The 14,685-nt window shown below is 40.1% G+C and overlaps 1 protein-coding gene across 5 annotated transcripts in view; it reads left to right on the forward strand.

Annotated features, from left to right (window-relative positions):
* The window catches only part of PIH1D1 (PIH1 domain containing 1), a 38,605-nt gene extending 31,519 nt beyond the window's left edge, over nt 1-7,086 (forward strand). For 4 of the 5 annotated variants that reach the window (XM_070727880.1, XM_070727882.1, XM_070727881.1 and 1 more), the window contains one exon: nt 5,911-7,086. In XM_070727880.1, coding sequence (XP_070583981.1) covers nt 5,911-5,958 — 48 coding nt within the window. In that variant the 3' untranslated portion in view covers nt 5,959-7,086. The remainder of the gene's footprint in view (nt 1-5,910) is intronic. The other variant, XR_011556868.1, reaches the window with a different exon arrangement.
* Nucleotides 7,087-14,685: the final 7,599 nt, after the last annotated feature.

Genomic DNA, 14,685 nt, shown 5'->3' on the forward strand with positions numbered 1-14,685 from the left:
CTCGCAGCTGCATTCTGCATGATCTGAAGTTTCCAAACACTCTTCAAAGGTAGCCCCATGTAGATGGGGTAGCCCCATGTGATGGTGAACCAATGGCACCCAGAGCCATATCGGAGGGCACAGGAGACGATGCTCTATATCAGATCCAGCATGCATGTGCGAGATGGCCAGATGATTTCCGGCCTTGGGGAAGGCCATTTCACCCTTGGGATTCAGGGGAAGCTTCCCTGAAGCCCTGGAGTGCCAAAAACCATCCAACGGGCAAAACGGAAGTTCGGAAAATGGGCTTCCGGTTTGCCTATTGTGCTGTTTTTCGCACTCCGGGGCTTCAGGAAGCTTCCCTGAAGCCTCCAGAGTGCAAAAAAACAGCACAATGGGGAAACCGGAAGTTTGAAAAAATAGACTTCCAGTTTGGCTGTTTTTTCACTGTCCCAAACTGCAGCGAGAACTGTGCGCGTGCATGGGAAGGGATGGGGGAGATTGTGCACAAGCAGAGGGGCAGCGCGGGGTTGTGTGGTCATGTATGTGGAGGAGGTAAGGGACGTGGCCACTATCACACGCACCCTTTTGGCACGTGAACCAAACAAGCTTTGCCATCACTGGCCAAAATGATCAAGTTGATTGAATTTGCATGAAAATTATAGAACTTTCTTTCTGATTACGTAGCTAAAGGGATGTTGCAACTTTAGTGGTTCTTTTTCTGTGATGCACTGAATCACAGTTTAGCCAGCCACAGATTTGCCTAATGCACACATCCAATCTCTGACATTCATTTATGGTTCAATTCAATTCAATTCAATTTATTAGATTTGTATGCCGCCCCTCTCCGAAGACTCGGAGCGGCTCACAACAATAATAAAAACAGTATAACAATGGAAGAAATCTAATAATAAAATTATATTAAAACCCCCCAACAATTTAAAAACCATACAACACATACATACCAAACATAAAATATAAGAAAGCCTGGGGGAAATGTCTTAATTCCCCCATGCCTGGCGATATAGGTGGGTCTTGAGTAACTTGCGAAAGACAAGGAGGGTGGGGGCCGTTCTAATCTCCCGGGGGAGTTGATTCCAGAGGGCTGGGGCCGCCACAGAGAAGGCTCTTCCCCTGGGGCCCGCCAAACGACATTGTTTGGTCGACGGGACCCGGAGAAACTTCTTAAAACCCACCTCTGCCGTCAGGCATGGGGAAACAGATATTCTTTCCCCCTAGGCCTTTACAATTTACGCATGGTATGTCTGTATGTATGTTTGGTTTTTATAATAAGGGTTTTTTTAGTTATTTTAGTATTGGATTGGATTGTTTACATGCTGTTTTTATCATTGTTGTTAGCTACCCCGAGTCTACGGGGAGCGGCGGCATACAAATCCAATAAATAAATAAACTCTGTGGGACCTTATCAGCCGCTGGGATTCGTGCGGTAGAAGGCGGTTCCGGAGGTATTCCGGTCCGATGCCATGAAGGGCTTTAAAGGTCATTACCAACAGTTTGAATTGTGACCGGAAACCGATCGGCAGCCACTGCAGGCCACGGAGTGTTGTAGAAACATGGGCGAATCTAGGAAGCCCCACGATAGCTCTCGCGGCCGCGTTCTGCATGATCTGAAGTTTCCGAACACTTTTCAAAGGTAGCCCCATGTAGAGAGCGTTGCAGTAGTCGAACCTCGAGGTGATGAAGGCATGAGCGACTGTGAGCAATGACGGTTCAATTGCTGGTCACGCTAATTAAGAAGATCACATCCAGGCTGTCATGAGTGAGGGTGCAAGCAAGCCTCGTCTAATACAGATTTATAATCTCAGAAACCCTTTTCATTTTTCGCCTTAGCACTCAGTCTTTTGCCCTTGATTGAGTCCCTTGGATCTGCAACTGCTGTTTGTAGCCAGCTTGTCTGCCAGAAGCTGAGTGGATTCCATAACAAACCGCCATGGTGCCAAAATGACAATATATACATGATGACATCATCATGAATATGCCATGATTTAGAAAATAATGTTGGATGTCTTGGATTGTAGTGGCTGCATAATTATATCACACAGACGTTGGCATTTGCCCCTTCTTTGCCCTTCATGGAGAAGCCTTGCAGGAGCAACACCTATTTTAGAAACATAGAAACATAGAAGACTGACGGCAGAAAAAGACCCCATGGTCCATCTAGTCTGCCCTTATACTATTTCCTGTATTTTATCTTACAATGGATATATGTTTACCCCAGGCATGTTTAAATTCAGTTACTGTGGATTTACCAACCACGTCTGCTGGAAGTTTGTTCCAAGGATCTACTACTCTTTCAGTAAAATAATACTTTCTCATGTTGCCTTTGATCTTTCCCCCAACTAACTTCAGGTTGTGTCCCCTTGTTCTTGTGTTCACTTTCCTATTAAAAACACTTCCCTCCTGGACATTATTTAACCCTTTAACATATTTAAATGTTTCGATCATGTCCCCCCTTTTCCTTCTGTCCTCCAGACTGTACAGATTGAGTTCATTAAGTCTTTCCTGATACGTTTTATGCTTAAGACCTTCCACCATTTCCCCCCATTACTCAACTGATCCTCCTGCAGACGAAGAATTAACAAGCCATCATTACTAGCAAAGAAGGAGAGATTTAGAGAGATTTCAAAGGACCCTTTCCCTCCTCAAGATCCAGGTTAGGAAAGGTGATAATATGGGACGAACATGATATTTAAATGTCATGTTAAGGAATAGAAATATTGGGCTCAGTTGTAGTTATACGTTGAAGACTACCCAGACCAGGGCATCTACGAGACCGCCTTCTGCCGCACGAATCCCAGCGACCGGTTAGGTCCCACAGAGTTGGTCTCCTCCGGGTCCCGTCAACTAAACAATGTCGTTTGGCGGGACTCAGGGGAAGAACCTTCCCTGTGGCGGCCCCAACCCTCTGGAATCAGCTCCCTCCAGAGATAGAAACATAGAAACATAGAAGACTGACGGCAGAAAAAGACCTGGTCCATCTAGTCTGCCCTTATACTATTTCCTGTATTTTATCTTACAATGGATATATGTTTATCCCAGGCATGTTTAAATTCAGTTACTGTGGATTTACCAACCACGTCTGCTGGAAGTTTGTTCCAAGGATTTACTACTCTTTCAGTGAAATAATATTTTCTCATGTTGCTTTTGATCTTTCCCCCAACTAACTTCAGATTGTGTCCCCTTGTTCTTGTGTTCACTTTCCTATTATAAACACTTCCCTCCTGAACCTTATTTAACCCTTTGACATATTTAAATGTTTCGATCATGTCCCCCCCTTTTCCTTCTGTCCTCCAGACGATACAGATTGAGTTCATTAAGTCTTTCCTGATAAGTCTTTTTAAGTCTTAAAGTTTTGGATTTTTTTGATTCTCTTCACCTCACTTTCTTCCTTCGGCAGCAACTGTCCTCCTCCTCCTCTTCCTCCTCCTCCCACCCAAATTCCGAGCTTTTATTTCTTTCCTAATGGGTTTGCATGCATTATTTGCTCTTACATTGATTCCTATGGGAAAAATTGCTCCTACTTAAGAACCTGGTCACGGAACGAATTAAGTTCTTAAGTAGAGGTACCACTGTATTTGTTACAATTGTGCAATTGAAGCCATACCCCATTTTTATACATCAAATGCCTCAATGCATGTAAAATGGGCAGTTTCTCCACCCCGCAGCTACCACCATCTTGACTTTTTAACATCACCACAATAGACTGTGCTGTTTATGAGACCATTAGGAATTGGAGGTTTTAGACTAAAATATGCAGAATCAGCAATGTAAGCAGCAAAAGTTTCACTTGCCAAAGGGCACAAAAAACAAAAACAAAACAATATGAGTCCAATGCATTTTATCTGTCATTGTTTCCAGGACTGGATTATTTCCAGTTGGCAAGCTTCATCGTAGAAGCTATAACCCCTCCCATCAGGTTTGCTTTTTCTGTGTCTCCTCAAGGATGCAGGTTTATTCAGAAATAGCGTCTTAATAGACCTTCACTTCAATTGAGCAGCTTTTCTGTCAGGGAATTGTGCAGGCCATTTGCGCAGGCTGTGTCCAAATGGAGCCAGAGATGCTGACAAGTACTTGTGGGATTTATATAAACAAATAAGTAAATTTTAGTAAATAAGAGAGGCAACACAGGAGCATACAGGTAAATCAACACAGCAGGAATTTCATGAGGTAAATCACAGGGAGCATAAAGGGCGCACTCAAGACCCACCTATACCGCCAGGCATGGGGGATTTGAGACATCTTTCCCCCAGGCTCCTTACTTACTTACTTACTTACTTACTTACTTACTTACTTACTTACTTACTTACTTACTTACTTACTTATTTATTTATTTATTAGATTTGTATGCCGCCCCTTTTTGTGGACTCCTTATAATTTATGTTTGGTATGTATGTGCTGTTTGGTTTTTTAATTATGATAGGGTTTTTATTTATTTTTAATATTAGATTTGTGCCATTATAATATTGTTTTTATTGTTGTTGTGAGCCGCCCCGAGTCTTCGGAGAGGGGCGGCATACAAATCTAATAAATAAAATAAATAAATAAAGGGTGGGAAACGCCCCCTTTTCACTCAAGGCAACCAATCACAGCTCAGTTTGCCTCATGCAGTTTCCAACTCTCCACAATCAATCAGCTATAACTCTGGGTTTTGACTCACTACCTAATCCCCATTGTTCAAGTTATAAATTTAAATACACTACCTTGATCTCCTTTCAGACGCCCCTTTTTTTTCACCTCTGCCTAACAATGTTCTCATTCTCTGTTTTGGGAGATGATTTGGTGCAGTGGTGAGTTCCTACCATTGCGGTCCCGAGTGCCACACCAATAGGAACCCACTGAGGACACAATTTTCAGCTGGTCTGGTCTCATGGCTACACTTCCTGCCTGCTTGCAGTGCTGTGCCTTCAATTGATTTCCAAAGCCTTGTCAGATTCTTGTGATAAAGTTCTCTGGTCCTAACCTCAAAAATAGGCAACCAGGCATTCCACCTTCTATGCTCTAACCTTGCCAAAGCTGTATAACATACAGTGGTACCTCACATAAGAACTTAGATCGTTCCGTGACCAGATTCTTAAGTAGAAAAGTTTGTAAGTAGAAGCAATTTTTTCCATAGGAATTAATGTAAAAGCAAATAATGCGTGCAAACCCACTGGGAAAGAAATAAAAACTTGGAATTTGGGTGGCAGGAGGAGGAGAAGGAAGAGGAGAAGGACAGTCGCTGCCCAGAGCGAAGGGAGCATTTCTGTTCTCTGGGCGCTGGCAGAGGTTTATTCCCCCTCCAAGAGCCCAGAGAAAGGAAAATGCTTTGTTTGCTCTGGACTGCCAAAGCCTCCTTAAGCACCACAGAAAGGCTCCTCTGGCAGCCCAGAAAAGCCCGAGATGGCCGGGATTAAAGGGGGAATGGCAGGAAACTGACCTGACCTTCGTGCGGCTCTCAAATTTCCTGGCAAATTTTTACGGGCTCGGGTTCTTAAGTAGAAAATGGTTCTTAAGTAGAGGCAAAAAAACTTGAACACCCGGTTCTAATGTAGAAAAGCTCTTAAGTAGAGACATTCTTAAGTAGAGGTAGCACTGTATTTTGGTGGCTGATAGAATCCCCTCCTAGTCATTATGAAGTGGAACTTATGCAGCCTATTGTGTAAGCTATAAAACAGACTTCACTGATTCATCCTCAGCCCAATAGTTGTGGCCCTTGATTCTTCCTCCATCCCCCCTCAAAAAAAAAAGGAGTGTATTCCCAGGTACCCAAAGATTGCCATTCCTGGCCTGCAGAAATATTAGTGTGACTGTGTGTCTGCTCCTTGTTTGTGGTCCTGTTCCTCGGGCTCTTGATAGATTACCTCTTTCAACAGATGCAGCATCAAGAAGGACATCAATCCCCAATGACCCTCTACTCTCTCCCTCTTCTAGATCCTTACTGTCCTGATGCCAGTCCAACAACCATTGCTGTTGCTCTGAAGAGACTTTCTAGAGGACGTACAGTATGGACATATCTCCCAGCCCAACACAAGAAACATCTGCGTGAAGAATGACAGACTGGAGAAATAGGAATGACCTCCAAGGAATGATGCTGGAGTTTGAGAAGTGTCATCTCTCAGACACAAAGGCTTTGAACCTAGAAACACACAGTAAAACATGTTGGATGAGATTCAGGATTTGTCTCCATTCTCCTCCTACGGTTTGTTTTCAGCTTCCTTTCCACCCACAACAGCTGTCACTCTCCCATTTAATTTTTGCCTCCTTGTGTTACACTTGGTCCATGTTCTCTCCCTGTTTTGCTCCTAACAGTCATTTCAACTGCAGTCTGTGGCCGTGATTTGTACTCAGCGTCTTAATGTCAATGAAAGTTTGTTCTGTTTCAATTGCAAAGGGAGAGAATTCTGGAGTGATTCCTGTTGGTAACCTATTCCAGTGGACTCCGAAAATGCTGTTTTTTGAATCTGTTCCTTTCTAAAGATCCTGTAATGGCTAGAAAATCAACCAAAGAAGAACTGTCAAAGCAAGAACTTTTTTCCTTATGTGTTGTCATGCCTACTCAACTGGCAAAAACTACGCCAATTAAAGGAATCTTTAATAAGAGAGCAATTTGGTCTATTGATTAAGGCAGTGTTTCCCAACCTTGGCAACTTGAAGATATCTGGACTTCAACTCCCAGAATTCCCCTTCCAGGAACGCTGGCTGGGGAATTCTGGGAGTTGAAGTCCAGATATCTTCAAGTTGCCAAGATTGGGAAACACTGGATTAAGGCACAGATTATTATAGAATTTGGGATAAATTTTACAATTGGTTTAAACAAAGAAACAATCAAATAAGAGAAATGGAATGCAAGGTTTAAAAGATTAATAATATGTTCATCTCTTTTTTCAAAATTGGAAACTGGATTTTCTCACTTTTTTGAAGTCTTTTTAAAAAATTCTCTTTCAAGTTCTTCTCTAAAATGTTTCTTCTTTATTTTCTCTTACATAAAAATGTACAGTATTTACAGTGAGCATAGACTAAAATGTTTTCAATTTGACGTAAAAACATATACAACTCTGTATGTGATTCTGATGAAACTCGAGAAATAAATCATCCCAGATATGTGTATTTTTCTTTTATGTTTGTGTGTTTTTATATGTCTGTTTCATTTTAAATAAAAAAATTAAAAATCTTTTTTTAAAAAAAAGATTAAGACACCAGATTACAATCAGGAGACGGGAGTTCAATCCCATTTTAGGAATGAAAACCAATTGATGGGGAGGTGTTTGGGCCAGTCACATAAGCCTAATCCACCTCACAGCAAAGAGTATTTCGTGTTATTTATAAAAAGGAAGGATGGATGGAAGGAAGGAAAGAGAGAGAGAGAGAGAGAGAACTTCCATAGAAAGATACCATAAGTAGATACCATAGGGAGATACTGTAGGTAGATTTTTAGATAGACACATAGATGGTATATCTAAGTTAAATACAGAATCTTGGAAACCCTTGGAGGAATCCCTCAATTATAGTGAATTAATTAAGACAGATTCTCTTTGAATATTTTGTGTTGCTGCTTTCCCCCTGATTTCACCCTAACTGGGCTGAATTATTTCTAAGATAACAACTGACTCACTACTCTTCCTTTCACAGACACTCCACAATCATTCCCATCTGTTTCATTTATATCTGGATTCAGGAAAAATATTCTAACAAGCCATCTGCTTCCAGTCCCTTATCTGAACCGATACTCTGCCACCCTGTTTGAAGGCCCACTCGGTAGTCTTACGCTCTTGTTTTTACCAGAACCAAACTCCCAAAGTGGAGCTATGGCTGAAACTGTAGCCGTGCTTTCATCACTCTGGCATTGATAGGAGCCAGGGGGGCACAGTGATTAGAGTGCAGCACTGCAGGCTACTTGAGCTAACTTAGCTGTGGTTCAGTAGTTCAAATCTTGCCAGCGGCTCAAGGTTGATTCAGCCTTCCATCATAGAAACATAGAAGACTGACGGCAGAAAAAGACCTCATGGTCCATCTAGTCTGCCCTTATACTATTTGTTTGTATTTTATCTTAGGGTGGATCTATGTTTATCCCGGGCATGTTTAAATTCAGTTACTGTGGATTTACCACCCACGTCTGCTGGAAGTTTGTTCCAAGGATCTACTACTCTTTCAGTAAAATAATATTTTCTCATATTGCTTTTGATCTTTCCCCCAACTAACTTCAGATTGTGCCCCCTTGTTCTTGTGTTCACTTTCCTATTAAAAACACTTCCCTCCTGAACCTTACTTAACCCTTTGACATATTTAAATGTTTCGATCGTGTCCCCCCTTTTCCTTCTGTCCTCCAGACTCTACAGATTGAGTTCATGAAGTCTTTCCTGATACGTTTTATGCTTAAGACCTTCCACCATTCTTGTAGCCCGTCTTTGGACCTGTTCAATTTTATCAATATCTTTTTGTAGGTGAGGTCTCTCTCCAGAGCTGAACACAGTATTCCAAATATGGTCTCACCAGCGCTCTATATAGCGGGATCACAATCTCCCTCTTCCTGCTTGTTATACCTCTAGCTATGCAGCCAAGCATCCTACTTGCTTTTCCTGATTACACTGCTCACCCATTTTGAGACTGTCAGAAATCACTACCCCTAAATCCTTCTCTTCTGAAGTTTTTACTAACACAGAACTGCCAATACAATTCTCAATCTGAGGATTCCTTTTCCCCAAGTGCATTATTTTACATTTGGAAACATTAAACTGCAGTTTCCATTGCTTTGACCATTTATCTAGTAAAGCTAAATCATTTACCATATTACAGACACCTCCAGGAATATCAACCCTATTGCACACTTTAGAGTCATCGGCAAATAGGCAAACCTTCCCTACCAAACCTTCCCCTATGTCACTCACAAACATATTAAAAAGAATAGGACCCAGAACAGACCCTTGTGGCACACCGGTTGTAACCTGTCTCTGCTCAGAATACTCGCCGTTAACAATAACTCTCTGATGTCTATGCTTCAGCCAGCTGCAAATCCACTGAACTATCCAGGGATTAAGTCCAATCTTCACTAATTTATCTATCAGCTCTTTATGTGGAACCGTATTATCAAAGGCTTTGCTGAGGTGGGTAAAATGAGGACCCAGATTTTTGGGGGAAATATGCTGATTCTGTAAACTGCTTAGAGAGGGCTGTACAAGCCCTATTAAGTGGTATATAAGTCTAAATGCTATTGCTATTGTCCAGCAATTTCTCAAATTCTCTTTGGGTGAGAATTCTGGTCTTCTTTCTTGTTCTAAACATGTTGTGGTTAGCTCTGGCCCAGCTCCTGCCCCAAGGGCTGTGGATGTGGGGGAGACATCCACATGCTGCAGGCCTGTTTTGCCCCCGGTGGAATCTGCTGATGAAGGCTCCTCTGACCAAGAAGACATGAGTGTGGCAGACAGCTCAGAAGGAGATCAATTATCTGTCTCCTCCTTGGATTCAGAACAAGAGTTAATGATACAGCCACGCATGCGGAGAGCGATGCATAGGCAACAACAACCGAGAGATTATTATCAAAGAAAATGAGGCCACCTGTGGTTGGGTGGGGCTGTGGTAATTAGTAGCCTGTGGGTTTGGCCATTGTGGAGGATTATCTGATCGTTGTGTTTCGTGACTGCCTTGCTGACTTCGACCTTTGTGTGCTGATTTTCCCCCGCTTTGAAACTAAACCAGAGCAAAGTGTGTTTCATTTTGTGAAAGAAGAAGGACTGTGAATTGCCTCACAGCTGCAAGCTAAGTATCATAGAACTGATAAGGGACTTGTACAAATTACCAGTTTGTTTGGAGACCAGTGCTCTTTGCTATACCAAAAGAGGGCTTGGTTTAAGTGAATTGTCATTATAAAGAACATTATTTTGAATTTTCAAACGTGTGTGTGTCTGAAATTTTTACTTGTGAATTTTTGGGAGGAGTGTACCAGAGAGCCCAACAGAACAAAACATAAACTTTCTCCACTTAAAATAGTGTTTCTCAACTTGAAGATGTGTGGACTTCAACTAGCAGAATTCCCCAGCTGAGGTTGGAGAAAAACTGATCTCATTTATAATTGAGGATTTAATTGTGACAAAAATGCCAATTTCATTCTCGTGTAACACTTCCTTCTTCTGTAGCTGCTACTGTCCCTTGTCCTTGCAAGAATGAAGGTGTGTTTTTTCTCCTCCACCCCCGTGTGAATATCTTCTTCACAGATGTGATATTTTCAGAATTGACTTTATACGTTGCTGCCAAAATACTTTGCCACACTTCACGGGTACAATATTTTCTGAGCCAGTTGTGAAATTTGTGTGATTGAAGCCTTTTTGCAAGGTAGCACTTTCCTGGGCACATTGACCAAAAGAAGAAAAAAGATAGTAGTCCTGGTTTTCAACAAAATCTGAAAGTCGATAGAGCCTGTAGTGTGTTAAACTAAACTTTTAACAATAGGAAATTGTTAAACTTTGATTATTTTCGAATGTGTGATAACTATATATAGGCCATGATTTAGTGTTTGAAATCTTGTCTTCAGAATTCCGCCCCTAATTAAAGGCAGAATAAAAATAAATTGCAGATTTCAATGCAATTGAAATCTTTCAAGCGGTCCACAGAGATGTCTGTGGGCAGGGCCAAAAAAGAAAAGTCAAGAAGAGAATTAGATTCTTTTATCATAGTGCCATCTTGGTTTTTATGACTCCTACCATTTTAATGCAATTTTTTGTTACTTATGTCTTCCCTGCACCCTTCTGGCTTTGGGGAAAGAGAAGGAAGAAAGAAAATGGATTTCCCATTCTGCTGAGAAAAATGGCATCTTTGTTACCTGTTTTTGAAAAATTTGAGGTTCCTAGGCTATGAAAGCTTGTCTTAAAGAATAAATTGATATGTCCAGAGGGCTGAACTAGATTAGAATCCATATACTATTTGTTGTGGTTGGCTCTGGCCCAGCTCCTGCCCCAGGGAATGGGGAGGTGGATGCAGGGGAAACTTCAACATGTCACAGGCCTGTGTTATTGTCGACAGAATCGGTTCAGAGTTTCGTTTCCTCGGACAAAGAAGAAGGTGGGAGTGACTCGGCAGAGGAGGGCTTGGCACACAGCCAAGGCAGTCAATCTTCCTTATCTTCTATAGCTTCAGATGATGACATTTTGGACCCACGCAAGCGCAGAATTATGCGTAGAAGAGACCAAGTAAGAACATATTACAGGAAATAAGGGAGGCCACCTGTGTTTGGGTGGGGCTCCAGTAATTAGGGCTGCTGCTATAAATAGCATGTGGGTTTGGCCATTGTGGAAGAATATCTCTTTGTAGTTCGTCAGGAATCTTGTGTGCTGGACTTCGTTGCTTTTTCACGCCTTTGAAATCAAAGCAGAGCAGTGTGTGTGTGTGTCTCACTTCGTTGGAAGAAGAAGGGCTGTGAAGTTTCTTCACAGCTGCCAGCTAAGTACTTTTTTTTTTTTTTAATAAATTGTTTTATTATTAAAATGAAAACATTTACATCATATAATACAACATAAGATACAATTCGAAACATAGAAACAAACAGTACAGAAAAAAAAAAAGAAAAAAGAAAAACAAAAGAAAAACCTATAGACGAAACGAGTAAAAGTGTCGGCGAGTAAACAGGGGAGTTGTATTGAGAACGAAAATTGGGTCAAATTGTATATGCTCATTACCATGTTTCGAGGATTGTATCAGAAAGGTTCAATGCCAGAGTTGAAATAAACACATTGCGGAGAAGTTAACAGATATTAATAAATCTACATATCTAAATATATATAACGTCTCGTGTTATTTTATGAGATAATAAAATGGTTTATACCAGATTTGTAACAGTTCGAAGTGGGGTCAAAAATCACAATCTTATAGCCTATTGTTCTCGCTTTTGCTTCCTAGCCAGATATAAAAAGGGTCCCAACACTCGTTGAACGTAGCCGAGGACTCCTTTCTAACTTGTGAAGTCAATTTTGACATTTCTGCACAGTATAATATTTTTTTAATTATTACTTCATTTGGGGGTACTTCTTCGTTCTTCCACCACTGCGCATATGCAAGTCTAGCTGCGGTTACTAAATGAATGATTAGGTGTACTTGGGATTTCGCTAGATTTTGTCTGATTATGCCCAATAAAAAGCAATCAGGAGTTTTGTCGAGTGTTAAATTTAACATTTCATCGATCCAAATTCCGATCTTATTCCAAAATAAATTTGCTTTGGTACATTGCCACCATAAGTGGAAGTAGGTGCCCAATTCTCGTTGGCATTTCCAGCAATTTGGAGAGAGTTTGTTGTTTGATTTAGTTAACTTGATTGGGGTAATATGCCATCGGTAATACATTTTGATCAAATTTTCTTTATAGGAAGTGGCGATAGTCAATTTGTAATTCCTAGTCCAGAGTGTTTGCCACTCCTCCTCTTTAATTTCGTTTTTGAGGTCCAGGTTCCATTTCTTAACGTTAATTTTTATATTAAAGTTGTCCAATTCATTGTAAGTTAAGTAAGAATAGAAATTTTTAATTAGCTTTTCTTGAGGGCCTATACATAGCTTGTCTAGAAGGGCATTTTTCCTTATCCCAGATATTTTTTTGTCTTTGTTATATTTAGATTGGATCTGGAGGTATTCCCACCATTCCACTTTTTGACCCAAATTTTCTAGTTCTAGCCTTGTTTTAATTGTTCCATTTGAGTTTAGAATGTCATTATATCTTATTATATTGTTTCTTTTGTTTAAATTTGGATGTACGTAGGCTTCTAACGGGGCGTACCACATGGGGGTTCCTTTATATAATTTAATTTTAATTTTTTTCCAAGTGTTGATTAGTGATTTCCTTATCAAATGGTTAGAGAAATATTTATGGGTTGTCGGTTTTTCGTCCCAGAGATAATAATGCCACCCTAAATGGAGATCGTGGCCTTCTAAGCTAAGAAGTCTGGTATTAGTTAGACTCATCCACTCTCTTGTCCATGCCAGGGAAGCGGCAATATAGTAATCCTTCCAGATTGGAAGAGCCAGTCCTCCCTCTTCTTTCTTACCTTGTAAATATTTCAGTCGTATTCGGGGGCGTTTGTTTTGCCAAATGAAATTGTTAGTTAATTTAGTCAGATTGTTAAAAAAAACCTGTTTTAGTTGTATGGGGATTGTTTGAAATAAAAACAGAATTTTGGGTAATATATTCAGTTTGATGGCTGCAATCCTCCCAAGTAGGGAAAGTTGTAAGTTCCTCCATTTTGACAGGTCTGCTTGTATTTGGTCTATTAGAGTATCATAATTGTTTAATTTTAAGCTAGACACTCTGTTTGTCAAATTGATGCCGAGGTATTTAATTTTTGTAGTTATTTGAATGTCCAATTTAGCTGATAGTATATCTTTCTGTGATTGTCGCATATTTTTGGTTAGAATTTGGGTTTTGGTTTTATTTATTTTGAGGCCTGCCACTGCACCATAATCTTCCAGGACTTCTAATAATTTGGGACCTGAGTCTAAAGGATCTTCTAAAATGAATACCAGGTCGTCTGCGAAAGCTTGGAGTTTATAGGTTTCTTTCTTGCAATTTAATCCCCTTATATCTTCCTTGTCTCTAATAATTCTCGTTAGTACTTCAAGGGTTAAGATAAATAATAAAGGGGACAGTGGGCATCCTTGTCTTGTACCCTTGTAAAGAGAGATTTTTGTCGATGTGTCCCCATTGAGAATAATATAGGCTGATTGGACAGAGTAGATAGCTTTTATTGCATTTATAAATTTGGGGCCAAATTCCATATATTCTAGTTGTTTAATCATGAATTTCCAGGACACATTGTCGAAAGCCTTCTGGGCGTCAAGAAATATTAGCGCCACTTGTTTTTCGTTATGAACTTCATAATACTCCAGTGTGTCTAGTACAATTCTGATGTTATTTTTAAGCTGTCTCCCGGGAAGAAAACCATTTTGGTCCGAATGTATAAAATAGTTTAGGAATCCTTTGATTCTATTCGCTAGGATAGAGGTGAAGATTTTATAATCGGCGTTTAAAAGAGAGATCGGGCGGTAATTAGATATATCTGTATGGTCTGTATCTTTTTTTGGGATTAACGCTAGGTTTGCTTCTGTCCATGAAGTAGGGATTTTACCTCTGTCTAAGGCCTCATTCAGTGTTTCTAACAAGGCCTTTTCCATTTCTATAGGTAGATCTTTATATAGTTCTATTGGAAGCCCATCCGGCCCTGGTGCTTTATTATTTTTTTGATTTTTAATTACTTCTTTTAATTCCGTGTCGGTGATCGGTTTATTTATTATGTTGACCATTTCTTGTGGAACTTTAGGTAATTTGGCCTGTTCTAAAATTTCTTGTATTTTTAACTCTTGAGTGTTATTTTGTGTACTATCAGTATACTCGTAAAGTTTACTGTAGAAATCGCCAGCAATCTTTTTCTTCCTTTCCAGGTCGTGACATAGTTCCCCATTTTTGTTTTTAAGACAATTTATTAGTTTCTTTTCTTTTTGCTTTCTGAGTTTATTGGCTAACCATTTGCTAGGTTTATTAGCATTTTCAAAATTATATTGGTTAGTTCTTTGAATTTGTTGTGCCAAATTTTGTTGATCTATTAGATTTAGTTGATGTTTAATTTGTAGCATGTTTTGTTTAATTTCTTTTTTCTGGGGAAATTTCTGGAGTTCTTCTTCTAAGGCCCTATAATCTTCCTCTAATTTAGCCGATTTCTGCTTTTTTAGCTTAAA

The sequence above is a fragment of the Erythrolamprus reginae genome, chromosome Z, assembly GCF_031021105.1.
Source record: "Erythrolamprus reginae isolate rEryReg1 chromosome Z, rEryReg1.hap1, whole genome shotgun sequence".
Classification (NCBI taxonomy): domain Eukaryota; kingdom Metazoa; phylum Chordata; class Lepidosauria; order Squamata; family Dipsadidae; genus Erythrolamprus; species Erythrolamprus reginae.